This window comes from Mytilus californianus, unplaced genomic scaffold, assembly GCF_021869535.1.
Source record: "Mytilus californianus isolate M0D057914Y unplaced genomic scaffold, xbMytCali1.0.p SCAF_3, whole genome shotgun sequence".
Lineage (NCBI taxonomy): Eukaryota > Metazoa > Mollusca > Bivalvia > Mytilida > Mytilidae > Mytilus > Mytilus californianus.
Genome location: NW_026262679.1, coordinates 126,329,954 through 126,344,675, shown reverse-complemented (window position 1 = coordinate 126,344,675; position 14,722 = coordinate 126,329,954). Strand labels below are relative to the sequence as shown.

Here is a 14,722-nt window from a genome sequence, read left to right as displayed (position 1 = left end):
GTAGGAAAACGGGAAGGGAATTTTGTTAACGAACACCGATTCCCAAATCTTTTGTTTTACTGCCATATTTGAAAACACAAGCACAATATTTTATCTACGAAATTCAAACCGCTCGAAACCGTCAAGAAGCAGTTAGGACAATCCAATAAACAATTCGAGGATTCCTATAAATTTCATAACTGTCTTAGATTAAACGATTATAGACTTCATATATCCTTGGTTTTAATGGAAAAAAATCATGGGACAAGGGAACATATCTAAAATTTCCTCTATTGATATATTATGAATATTGTTAATAAAAGACAACATCATGATAGGTCACCTTGAAAATTTATCAACAAAAATTTAATGAACAGTTATGACTTTTCAACTTTCCATAATAAATTCCACACACTATTATCAAGCACGTTTTCTTTTCATTTTGATAGAATGGTCCTTTGAAAAATCTGATTGCAGATTCATTGACAGCTACTCATATAAAGACTTCACCTGAAATGAAAAATGAAAATATGCTATATATACTTAGTTGAGGTGTGATGAGATCATTAAAGCTGTACATTTTTCTCCTTTACAACATATATATAAAAACAGAAGATGTGATGTGATTGCCAATGAGACAACTCTTCACAAGATACCAAATGACACAGAAATTAACAACTATAGGTCACCGTATAGATCTCAAGTAACATCGTGGACTTGGAGGGGCGGGTCATTTACATTTACTAAAGGCAGGTCAATCAGACCTCACCTTTGATTGCTGTATTAGTAAGACATTATCTGATTTGTGTCATTGTACCGTAGAACTTAAATTGAACAAACTCAGTGTTCTCCACAGGGAAGCAAGTCAACTCACACTATTGCAAAGTCGTACCACGCCAACCAACTGATGCCACTAAAAGTCAACTCAAATCAACATTAACTACTAAATATTGGTATTCACAATATAATTTATGTCTGATAGACGTATCAGAGACCATGTGTCAACTTACAACAGAGGGAGACTAGAGCATTATATTAAATGACATGTACATTGTATGTATAAAATTGTATGTAAGAAATAAAATTTAACATAATTTTATCTCTCTGACTCTCAAACTGCTCATCTTTTTAATTTGTCGAAAATCAAACTTTGATCTGACCCTAAAAAAAAATATCCCATGATCCCATAATCATGATAATGATTTCTTTTCAATTTCATGGACAAAACTTGTGTAAATATATTTTATCATGATTGTATGTCTAAATAAACAATATAAATATTTGTATTTGTTTTTATTTCAGCTAGATTCCAATTCTTGGCTTTAATATCCTAGAAATGACAAGACATACATGTTGAATACATGATACTATCTAGTAGCTGCATTGACTAGTCATCATAATATTTCCATGACAGCTATGAAAGTTTAGACCTTTTTGATGTTTTGAATATAGTTATACATGTATATCTACAGATATGATCAAAGTACATGTACTATGAACATTTTTACCAGGTCTTATCATATGACGACTAGTCAGACAAATTTTGGTTCAGAATTCTGACAGGAATTTTTACAAAATTGCCAGGGGTTACAACACATGAATATAATTTGTCATGGAGTTTACTGTAACGGTCCAGCTATTTTTAGAGGCTGTCTAATGATAATATCAGAACTATGATATGTCTGTGCAACTGTTACTATAAAATGTGGGAGATACATGTACATCGTATTATTGCACACTATCAATATATATACAAGTAGTAACCCAGGTATCAGTTATATAAAGATAGTTTGAATACATCATGATGATACACTGTGCAGATACATGAAATATGTTTATAAAGTATGTAAGAAATGAAGAATATAAACATATTAAAAATAAACAGACAAAATATTTGTATGAAATTTGATGTAATGTAATCGGTTGGACACGTAGAAGTACAATAATGTAAAATAAAATTAAAAGCATTTCTAGCCCAACAACATAATCTCTTTGTGTAATATAATCCATGCATGATAAACAATAAAATTACCACACCTCAGATTGTTCCCAGTATTATTAAATCAGTTTTTGTACGGAGTGACACCTGCTGATCTAACTAAAAATGCTAATGTGGCATATGAAAACTCTTAGAACATAGTGGAATTAAACTATACACCACTGTGGAAAACATTAATTCTGATGATATTATTCCTGCATAAGAAAAATTCATTCATCAGTGTATTGAGAAGTTGATAGAAGTAAGCATCTGTATGTCACATACGGCCTGTAACAATGTGCAAAACCCATACTGCATAGTATAAAGCTGTAAATGGCCTTGAAATGACAAATGTAAAACAATTCCAACAAGAAAACCAGCGTCCTGATTTATGTACAAATCAATAATGAAAAATAAATATGATATACAGCAACAAATGACAACCACTGAATGACTTTGGACATACACACACGTAATCTGGCAGGGTTACACATGTTTACTGGCGCCAAACCTTCCCCTTACCTGGGACAGTGTACATACATCTTCTCAGATATTCAATCATCGAAAGGATACATATTTTAAAGTAATTTAAAAATGAATAATAAACGTTTGAAAAAATTGGTATATTGTTAGAGAAAAGTGTGTAGGATAGTGGAAATCAGTACAGCACATGACAAAAAAAAAAAATCAGAAACATGAGATATAACAAGCTGTGATAAACAATTTAAGCAACACTGCCACAGTTTTCATCATGTTTTTGATTAACTGCCTATAGCGCTTACAGTGCTTTGATTATATGTTGTATTTGTCACTGGACATCAAACAGACATCTGTTAGTGCTTTGTACTTATCTATCAATGGCAATCTAATTAAAATACAGAACTCGGATTTCGTTATACTACATACGAGATCTAACAACTACCCGTATAAGGTATCACTTCTGAAGGATTTCATTTGCATGTGACTTTTTCAACCAATCAGAATTCTAGTTATCGAATCTGAACAGCGCACGCGGAACATATACTTAAATGAGGTTCATTGAAAGGTCCCGAGGGTATCCAAAAATAAAAACAATGGGACCTAAAATTTATCGCTTCGATTGTAAATAGTTTTTAAATCTCTTTCGTCGTCATATTGTAACTATAGCCATGAATATTTGAAATATGTGACGTTTGCCATAGTTTTCAGATGTGCCTCATATGCTTTATGACTTGAGGTCGGATCGTTATGGAGCTAACATTTGATTTTTATTGGGGGGGGGGGGGGGGAGGGGGGTAGGATGAAATTTGAAAAAAAATAGGCAGGACAGGAGTTTATAGTAAAAAAAAAAGGCAGGGTGAGACACTTTGCAAAAAAAAAGGCAGGATGACAATTTATGTAAACAAGTCAGGATAAACTAAAAAAAAAAAGGCAGGACCGAATAGAGTGAAAAATAAAAAGGCAGGACAGAGATTACAACTAAAAAAAAGGCAGGACAAAATTTTTCATCCTAGCCCCCCCCCCCCCCCCCTTAAAAATCAAATGGCAGCTCCCTAATCGTGAAAATTACAGAGTACAGTTAACACTTTTAAACTGTACACTATAGCGGTTCAATGCTCTTCAACTTAGTACTTTATTTGGCCTTTTTAACTTTTTTTGATTCGAGCGTCACTGATGAGTCTTTTGTAGACGAAACGCGCGTCTGGCGCAAATACAAAATTTCAATCCTGGTATATATGTTGAGTTTATTTGGATAGTGCCTTAATCAAATTCAACACACATTCATTTTTCTTCAAAACATACCTTAACTAAGTCAGGAATATAACAGTAGTTTTCTATTCGTTCCGATGGTTGATATAGCCGAGTGTTTGATTTGTCAGAGTTTATGGACTTTCCCCTTTTCCAATTTACTTGCAGTTCGGTATTTTTGCTAATGCGTTTCTATATTATATAAAAAGTGTAAACCATGACCAACAGGATTTTTCTTGATTTTGATTGGTCAGTTTTCCCAACATTACACAGAAGTTCATAGATAATGGTAAATCTTTCATACATTAATTTTAATATCCTGTTACGGTAACTGGGTGTCTAAATGTTCGACGATATATTTTTCTTAATCTTCTGTAAAGACTTCTTGGTCAATCTACTGTCAAATTTCAATATAAAAACTGGGGGTCACGAACCTGGTTTTTTTTTGTTAATATACAAGAAATTTATGAAATTACAGTTATTTTATATGGGTTATGTAGCAGAAACTTAATTTTTCCTTATTGAGAAAACATTAAACAACAGAATTGGTTCAAAATTCAATGAGATGATTGCTTTTCATAAATACGTCTAAATATGAAAAAATAGGAGGTCACGGGCCGTATTTTCTTGAAAAATAGAAAATACTCACACCAATTGTTCTATCAAATGCAATATAATTATCTGCCCTCGATTTTAAATAGTTTTATTTTTACTGAAAATTTTAAATACACTCAATGACACTTATTTTTTTGATAGTTTAATCTTTAAATTTCATTTTTCTGTTGTATATTGGACGATACTTGGTAAAATAATTAAAACTAACAAAGAACTTTTCAACATGCCCAGAAGGGGTGCTCAGAAAAATTATTCCGATCTAATTAAAGTGTTATAGTTTAAAGCATGTCAGTTCTTATTAACTTATATGCAGTCTTGTTAACATTTTAAAAGAAGAGTAATTTATTAGCAATGCATGATGCAGGTTTCTTTAAATGTCTAATAAATTATTGAAAATGATTCAGAAATATTTTCTTCATTTTTTTCTTATTATTAAATCGGTTAGCATTACATCTTTTAATATCTTTACACTGAGTGTCAGTGAAATGTAAAATGTTAACAATGTTAATGCCAACCAATGTTTCAATCAGCATAGACCATTGAACGCCAACCATTACGATGTGATTAATCAACAGATTCCTAAAACCAAGTGTTATAGTATAAAAACTTGTATATAAATACTTTCTATTTTAAATATATTATTGAGATTCATACCTCCACAACAACAATGTCCATTTTGATAGCCAGTGTTGTTTACAATACAACTGACACTGAAGTAAAATTGTGATGTCAGGCACGTATACCCATGTTTTTTTTTTAAATTGAACATGACTTATATCAAAAAATGAAAGAAACCCCATCATATTAAAGTAGATTGAAATTGAATAAGGCTATATTTCCATGATTTCTGGTAAATATCTCTTTTGGTCAGCTAAGATTGTCTTTACAATATTTATCTCAGAGACTGTCAGTAAAATTATTAAGTTTTCTCCATCTATACATTTTTGTATACATCTTTGTACCAGCAAAGGAAAAGGTAAAATACAGATAACTGTTCTGGTCTTGAAGATGTTATGTGTCCCTATACATAATCTTCTGGTCTTGAGGATGTTATGTGTCCCTATACATAATCTTCTGGTCTTGAGGATGTTATGCGTCCCTATACATAATCTTCTGGTCTTGAGGATGTTATGCGTCCCTTTACATAATCTTCTGGTCTTGAGGATGTTATGCGTTCCTATACATAATCTTCTGGTCTTGAGGATGTTATGCGTCCCTATACATAATCTTCTGGTCTTGAGGATGTTATGCGTCCCTATACATAATCTTCTGGTCTTGAGGATGTTATGCGTCCCCATACATAATCTTCTGGTCTTGAGGATGTTATGCGTCCCTATACATAATCTTCTGGTCTTGAGGATGTTATGCGTCCCTATACATAATCTTCTGGTCTTGAGGATGTTATGCGTCCCTTTACATAATCTTCTGGTCTTGAGGATGTTATGCGTCCCTATACATAATCTTCTGGTCTTGAGGATGTTATGCGTCCCTATACATAATCTTCTGGTCTTGAGGATGTTATGCGTCCCTTTACATAATCTTCTGGTCTTGAGGATGTTATGCGTCCCTATACATAATCTTCTGGTCTTGAGGATGTTATGCGTCCCTATACATAATCTTCTGGTCTTGAGGATGTTATGCGTCCCTTTACATAATCTTCTGGTCTTGAGGATGTTATGCGTCCCTATACATAATCTTCTGGTCTTGAGGATGTTATGCGTCCCTATACATAATCTTCTGGAATTTCCTTCAACAAAAAGACATTATTCTGTCAGATACCAGTAGAAATGAAGTATTATATATTCAAATTGTCATTACATATTCAAACTAAGTGCATTTAAGACTACTGAAAAAAAAAAATTAATACTTTGAAGATAACGTGCGTTCGAAACACTGAAATAAAGGAACTATAACATTGCTGAACATTTTCTAATATTTGAATATGTTGATCATATTTTTAAACAGCGTTCATTTCTTTAAGATATTTTTATTTCAAATACGATAACGTGATTGTGAAAGTCATATGAAATGAGAAATTATGATTATAAAGAAATTATTGAAGCAATGAATGTATATATACTATACACGATTTTTTACTTTTATTACGAATCCATAACATGTAATCAACAACAAAAGTTATATTCAGCGAAAACGTTGCCTGTTAATTAACTTTCGCGTTTTATTGCCGAAGTGTACCGAGTATATAATCCACACAGAATCATGGAGCACGTGAAAAATAATTGAGATGATAGAGTAACATCCAATAGCGCGATGTGTAATTTCTTTATATTTTCCATGCGTTTCTATTTGATAGTTTGCCATAACAGTTGTTTCAATGTTCCTTTGGTATCTTTCGCCTGTCTTTTTAAATGATTTAGTATATTAAATTTTCTTTCAGAATCGATGAACACTGTTATAAACCATTGCCGTGACGTCAGCTTATTTATTCACCGTGGTTTCTTTTTCTAGAATCAATGCTTCTTGTATCTTTCGCTGCTATGGAATCACCAAGTTATATTCAATAGTTTCCTTTGTTTGCTTAATTTCATCAAGTTTGAATTTGTTTATTTACTCAGTGGTAAATCTAGTGACAAAATATTACCTTCCCTGTAAACATTTAAAACTAGATCTTTTCAATGTTTGTCCCGTTTTAGCAAGGATGCTATCAATTATAAATTCATGGGAAAACGTTCTGGTAAATTGTAAAAATTAAAATAATTTGAAATAAAAAAAAATCCATTTAATGTTATCATAAAAAATAAAATCACAAAAATACCGAACTCCGAGGAAAATTTAAAACGGAAAGTCCCTAATCATATGGCAATATCAAAAGCTCAAACACATCAAACGAGTGGGTAACAACTGTCATATTACTGACTTGGTACAGGCATCTTCTTGTGTAGAAAATGGTGGAATAAACCTGGTTTTATAGCTAGTTAAACCTCTCACTTGTATGACAGTTTGTTTTTGTTTTTATCAATATGCAGCAAAGATTAACATTTTTTAGATTTTAGTTTCACCAGCTGCTAATGCAATTATCCCGATAAGTACTGAACATAAAACATCGAGTATTTGCAGGTATAGTTCTAATAACACAGTTTAACAAATAATTTCCTTAAAATGAACAATTGTTATTAAGAAATAACTTATTTATTATATTTTGAGATAAAAATGTAATGAACATAATCCAGCACTGTTTTTTTACATCAAGAAATTTTTGGTTCGTGGTATCTTTTTCACGAACCAACGCTTATCCATTGTATCTACTTTATCTAACGTCCATGTGTGCTTACCTTTTCTTTCGTCTTATTTTTCCTCGCACTTGCCAATGTTTTTACGAGAGGTCTCGTTATTAAGGGTCATACGGAAAAGTTATCTGCGAATAAGAGTACGGGAAGACAAAAGTTCAATAGCAGTTCATTTTTCAAGATTTTGATAAGATATAGGATTTATTTTGGAAAGAAAGTCCATGCACACGTAATTCATAGCCATTCAAGTATAAACGACATATTCAACTTTTTTTTAATTTGAAGTATCATACGACTTTAATATAAATAAGAACAGTCAGGATTCTACTTCGTCAAAATTATCTTTCCATTACGCCACCTAATTTTTATAATTTTTATAATCGTAATAATGGAAGCCATTGTACTGATGACGCGCTGTCAATTTAGCTCTTGAAAGCCGATAGATTTATCCACATAGCATCATAACGATCCGTATGTGGCAGTTGTATTTTAAAAGACAAATATATCAACTAGCTATTAAGCATCATTTAATGTACTTTTATTCATTTGATCAACTTAAAACTATTGTCTGCTCGGTTATCAGGGGGAATTTTTCGAAAATTCAAAAATATTTAAAAAAATTCTAATTAAATATTTCGTAGAAGGGCAGACTAAAAATTTTCAGAGGTTGAAGACTAATTATCCTAGATAACAAACACAAAAAATGAGTTTTTTTGAAGCTATGCATTTTTAAGATCTACTTGAAAAGTCTTTTGTCAAGTACTTTTAGTAAAAATTCGTAAGGGTTCCGCGGAACACAGTGTCTCGCCTACTTTTGCTGTTAATCGCAGGCTCAACGAAAATGAGGACAAAAAATAATAACAATATTCCTTTCAGTACAATCTTTTGATTGTAAGAAGCTTCTGTCCAAGTTTGGTAAAAATCTAGGATAGTTTATGAATCTTATAAATGTTTTAAATCTTTAACTGCAGACTGTATGTAATGTTAACTGGAAGAAAAACTAAGTCCATTTATAAGTAAAATACGGATAAACAGGTATAAAATTTTAACAAAATTTCCTTCTAGATAGCCTTTGATCAAAAACAAGCTTCTGACCAAGTTTGGTACAAATCCAGGATAGTTTAAGAAAGTTATTAAAATTTTAAAAACTTAAACCACAGAGTGAATGTAATGTTTCCTGGCAGAAAAACTAAGTCCATTTATAAGTGAAATACGGAAAAACAGGATTTTGTTTTTTACAAAATTTAATTCTGGATACTATCTTATGATCATAAACAAGCTTCTGTCCAAGTTTGGTAGAAATCCAGGATAGTTTAAGAAAGTTATTAATATTTTAAAAACTTTAACCATAGAGTGAAAGTTATGTTTCCTGGCAGAAAAACTAAGTCCATTTATAAGTAAAATACGGAAAAACAGGATATTTGTTTTACAAAATTTACTTCTTGATACTATCTTATGATCATAAACAAGCTTCTGTCCAAGTTTGGTAGAAATCCAGGATATTTTAAGAAATTTATTAAAATTTCAAAAACTTTAACCACAGAGTGAATATTTGTGGACGCCGCCGCCGCCGACGACGACGACGACGCCGACGGAATGTAGGATCGCTATGTCTCGCTTTTTCGACAAAAGTCGAAGGCTCGACAAAAATGTGTTATTCGAACACACCTACTCTGTTGTTATTACTCATTAGAAAGGTATTTCACTTGACCCATATATTTCATTTATTAGTACTGTAAATTTTTTAATGTCATTATATCAACCTGCAGCCTAAATATATAAAAATAATAGAATCTGAAGCGAGATGATGCATCAAATATTTTTCTTTTTTACGTTTTCAAAACAGAATAGTCCACTCAAACACGCCCGAACATGAAAAGGTGTACTGGACTTTCTCTTTTCGATGAAATTATTGCCCATTTTGAGGATGTTTTTCCAAAAAACTGTCGCCGGGGACAGAGATGCAAATTAATGTTTTAAAAAGATCAATCTATTATCTTTCTTTTAAATTTGTTTCGGTGGAATTTATATTTATGCACAAAAAAGATCCACATGAATTTGCACCTACCACAATCGACTGTTTTGTGAAAATTTGTCTATAATTTAAAAGTTTACAAATATCTCGAATCTCCATACCATAATTTAAGTAAAAAAACATATATAAGACGCATAAATTTTAAATTAGGAACATTAATTGAACTTTTAAAGCCCATAGAAACAGATGTAAACAATTCAAGTTTACCAACTTCGCCCTTTTTACCTTCTCTAACAAAAAGTTCCATTTCTTTTGTTTAATTCAACTGGGTCCCGCCTGAGAAGATGTGGTATGAGTGCCAATGAGTCAACTCTCCATCCAAGTCACAATGTATAAAAAGTTAACAATGATAGGTCAAAGTACGGCCTTCAACACGGAGCCGTGGCTCACACTGAACAGCAAGCTATAAAGGACCCCAAACTGACTAGTGTGAAACAATTGAAACAGGAAAACCAACGGTCTAATCTATATAAATAAACTGTTAACACAGAGATATGTCTCGCCTATTTGTTATTTTGATAATGCAAATGCTGAAATTAAAATAACAATACTTTAACATGTAAGTTATGCAAATATTCAAAGTCAATGAACCATGACTAAAGGTACAGGGCTAAACAATCTACATGGAAATGAGACGTGCCAATGCTAATACAACTGCATATCAACTATTATTGACTTTTCATAAGTCGTTCCCTTTAAAGAAACATATACACAAACATTAACTTGTAAACTAAGCAAAAGTTTCAAAGTCAATAGACCATGGCTAAAGGGATGGGGCCAAATAATCTCCATGGAAATGAGATATGCCAATGTTTATACAACTGTATACCAAATATCATTGACCTATCACTAGTGGTTCCCCATAAACATACCTAATCACAAACTAGTACATGTAAACTAAGCAAAGTTTCAATATCGATTTACCATGACTGAGAGGACGGGCCAAATAATCTCCATGGCAATGAGATGTGCCAATGCTAATACAACTGCATACCAAATATCATTGACCTACCACTAGTGGTTCACCATAAACTAGACCTAATCACAAACTAATACATTGTTGACGCCGCCGCCGCCGTCGCCGCCGACACCGGAAACAGCATACATATGTCTCGCTTTTTGACTCCGTCAAGGCGAGACAAAAACGAGACGCGAGAAACACCTATGAACAACGTCAACAAACGACAACCAATGAACAACAGGCTTCTGACTTAGGACAGGTGCATAAAAGGTTGTTAAGGTATTTGATATAAAATTTAATTTGATCAAAGCTCGTTGGCATTAGGCACCCTACTTGGTCAAATATATCAGTTATAGCATGTGTATGACAGTGAAATCTCAAACTTCATTTTTGTATACATGGTTCGCAGGCTCGACAAAAATGCAGTACGGTTATACTATGCTCTTTCTTCTGCATTTTACACATTATACCATTGATAATATGAATATAAAAGGTAATTTCAATGTTTGGCATTTCTTTTTTGAATTGTACAACTGATAGTAGTATTTTTCATCCGTCCTGTTGATAAAAATTGATATTTATTTATTTCTGATGAATCCTGGTATGCAAATTCTAAGAAACTCTTAGAAAAAGGAAACAGTGTGAAAACCACTTATTTTTTTGACTAAATTATACTTTTAATCTGAATAATTTGAAATTAGAAACAGATAGAAATCTTCTGAATGCAACTATTCTGTACACAACATTTTTTTGGTGAAACAAAAGATTTAGTGAAGGGACTCCGTTGGATATAAAGTGACAATGAAAATTTTGTTGTTTTGTTATTGGCTTTGAATAGTGTAGTTAAATATTTTTCATTATATCCAAGTTATTTTTCATTAGCTAAAAGCAAAATAGATAGATGTAGATAGGCTACAGTATTTTCAGTTTGGATTATTTGCATGTTGAATGATTTACATGTATCTACTTAATTCATTTACATTTTTAGATCACCTGGCTCAAAGGGCATTGTGAGCTATTCCCATGACTTGAAGTTCGTCGTCTATCGCCATCCGTCGTCGTTGTCTGTTCAATTTTACACAAATCTGGCCAAAGCTAATTTTTTAGATTTTGACAATTAACTCGAAAGCTATAATAGATTAAGAGAAACTGTAAATTGTAATAATCTCAGCAGCGCGAGATCTCATAAGGATCTAATGGCCGAAATCTTCAGTCGACTCCGTGTAGGAATTATTGTCCTTGAATACGATTTATCAGTTTTTGTGTATTTTCCGGAGCACCTGAGATCACTCCCAGTTTTTGGTGGGGTTCGTGTTGCTTAGTCTTTGGTTTTCTATGTTGTGTCATCTGTACTATTATTTGTCTGTTTGTCTTTTTATTTTTGGCCATGGCGTTGTCAGTGTGTTTTCGATCTATGAGTTTGACTGTCCCTCTTCTATAGTCGAAATGTAGAAAGTTATATTAAACTGATAAACATGACAATATTTTCAAAAAAGGTCAACACCACCGAAATGTGTCGAATCCTTATATGAATTATTGCTCTTGAATGACGATATTTACCAACATTTTTTTTTTTGCAAACATTATAGTAGATAAAGAGAAGCTGTTAATGGCAATAACTATCAGCAGAACAAAATGTACTAAAAAGTCAAATGACCGATAACATCATTCGATTCCGTATAAGATTTATTGTCATTAATTGACTATAAGTACCTATTTTATCAAACACTATAACAGAATGAGAGCAACTGTAAATAACCAAATGATCAACAAAAATAAGATCTACAAATAATTCAACATGCCCGAAATCATTTTTTTTACTTAATTTTTTCCAGACACTATCAGAATATTATTTTGCATTGAGACGTTACAATTTAATGCACATGTGCCGGGTGAACGATACAGATTCCTCGGATCCATTAGGGTTTTTTTATTTTGACAACTTGAGTTATATTACTGAAGAACATACATAGCTTTTAGTCCTTTTGACAGAATGCTATTCTACTACATTTTATTATTTATTTTAGCTGCTAGATTTGATGTGACGTTGAAACAAAATGAAGATAGCAAAAGACTTAACCTGACGAGTACATACCGCCTGTATGTATCGGAAGTGTGCCTTATGTTAGAGGACTTAGTAAAAAAAAGAAGCTAAGTATAGATGGTATTACGATGCATTGAAAAGATATGGCAAACAAGGTAACAATTTTATGATACAAGCAGGACGTAGGAGTGAAACAGGTGCAGGGACATTTATATTGGTTCATGAGGATTCCTCTGAAATTTCTAAAGCAATTGATAAACTTACCAAAAGGAGAGTAAGTGAGCAGTTAACAAGTAAACTTGGTTTTTCGCAGTCTGAAAAAATAAAACCATTATCAAACAGAATTTCAAAACCCATACCGAGGAGAGAACATTCACCTCCTCCAACAAAGGAGATATCATCATTGAACGACAATTCCGATATCAAAGCACCTTTATCCAGACATCAGTATCCTCATGTTTCTTCCGAATTCAAACGTGAATTAGAAGATGTAATTAGCGGTAAAATTAGATTAATAAGTGAACAATCTAGCAAGAGTAGGATCAAAATACAAGAAACCAAAGACGAAAAGGACGAAGAAAATGAGAAAGAATTAGGAGCAGTTTCAAAATCTAAAGACAAAAAGCCAAATGATAAAAGCGAACAGGAAGTTTACAAAGAGGATAATGATCAGGATGAAAACAATATGTATGATGAACTCGAACTTCCGCTTGACTGCAACAGATTTATTGAGCCTCATTTTGAGAAAGCAGATCAGAGAGGTGACCTAACTCAAAAACCTGCTTCCTTAAGTGATGAAAAACCTGAGGAACCTGATGAACCTTCTATCTATGCAGAGGCACAGCCTCCTCGCCAAGAAGCCTGGAAAAGTTATGGTGCACAGGATGAAGAGCATCTGGAAAATTATGAATTAATAAAGATTGGTGCAAGTCAAAACGCCCTGTGTAAATCATTTGACAGTACAACAAATGACGAAGAGGAAATTGATGATACATATGATCATGCATTCCTGGCTGAAAAGAACTTAAAAAAAGAAAACATTACAACTGACTCTAAAAACATTTACGGTATTTCAAGTGGAAAAGAGATTTTAGAAGAAGAAACAGATGGTGACCCTGAATATGAATTTATTGAAAATTACGATTGCCTTTATTCAAAACAGAAATGTATACCCCAGGCAGAGGCGTTTGAAGATGCTGATATTAGGTTATAAATCTAGAATTTTCTAAATCATTCCTACTTTGATAATCAATTAAGAATAATGCAGTCTTTGAAAGTATCTGATAGCGTTTACATAGTACCATAAACTCATCATAGATACCAGGATACAAATTGTGTACGCCAGACGCGCCTTTCGTCTATATAAGACTCATCAATGACGCTTAAATCAAAAAGCTTTAAAGGATAAAACCATTAGGAGGTTGAAAACCATTGGGGACCCAAAATTCTGAAAGGTTTTGAAAAATAAAGCTAAGTTAATCTATTCCTAGGGTAGAAAATACTTAGTATTTCGAAAAAATTCAAAGTTTTGTAAACAGTTAATTCATATTTATGAACTTATCAATGATAACTCATGAAAAAATTTGAAGTACTGACTACTAGACATTTGCGGATGTCTATACCTAGGATTCCACTTAGACAATTACAGTTGACAAAAAATAAGGGGTCATCTCAAAATTGAAATAGCACCAATAGAGATACCATAGCAAAACCAAATGATTTTCGTTGTTATGTAAATAAAACTTTTTGACGTCATACTAATTCAGCGAAATTGTCACGACAGATTTGAATCGTTGTATTTGATATGTCACCAACAATTCCCCATAACTATATTTTTTTTTAATTCTGTGATGGCGTGTTCAAACTTAACCTTATAGTGTGTAATAAGTCTATCTAATTTTTTAGACTTCCTCTACATATCCTGAGATTTTCGAACAATCTGTTGTATAAGGTTTATAATCTTTTTGTTATAGTTCCAAAATTGCGTCTTACCTTATTTTAGTATAGCAAAATCAGCAAAAATTCCTTCAGAGGGTACTCTACAAACGGTGCACTTGAAAATCAGGGAATATGCGTTAAGCAAGTGACACAATATAATTATTAAGCCCGCCGTAGCGCAATGCTTTTGAAATGT

At 32.5% G+C, this 14,722-nt stretch overlaps 1 protein-coding gene across 1 annotated transcript; it reads left to right on the top strand.

Moving 5' to 3' along the window:
* The first annotated feature begins 12,754 nt into the window (after positions 1 to 12,754).
* LOC127733755 (protein phosphatase inhibitor 2-like) lies at positions 12,755 to 13,801 on the top strand. Its single transcript, XM_052243070.1, has one exon. It carries the CDS (start codon positions 12,755 to 12,757, stop codon positions 13,799 to 13,801), a length of 1,047 nt encoding a protein of 348 aa, XP_052099030.1.
* Positions 13,802 to 14,722: the final 921 nt, after the last annotated feature.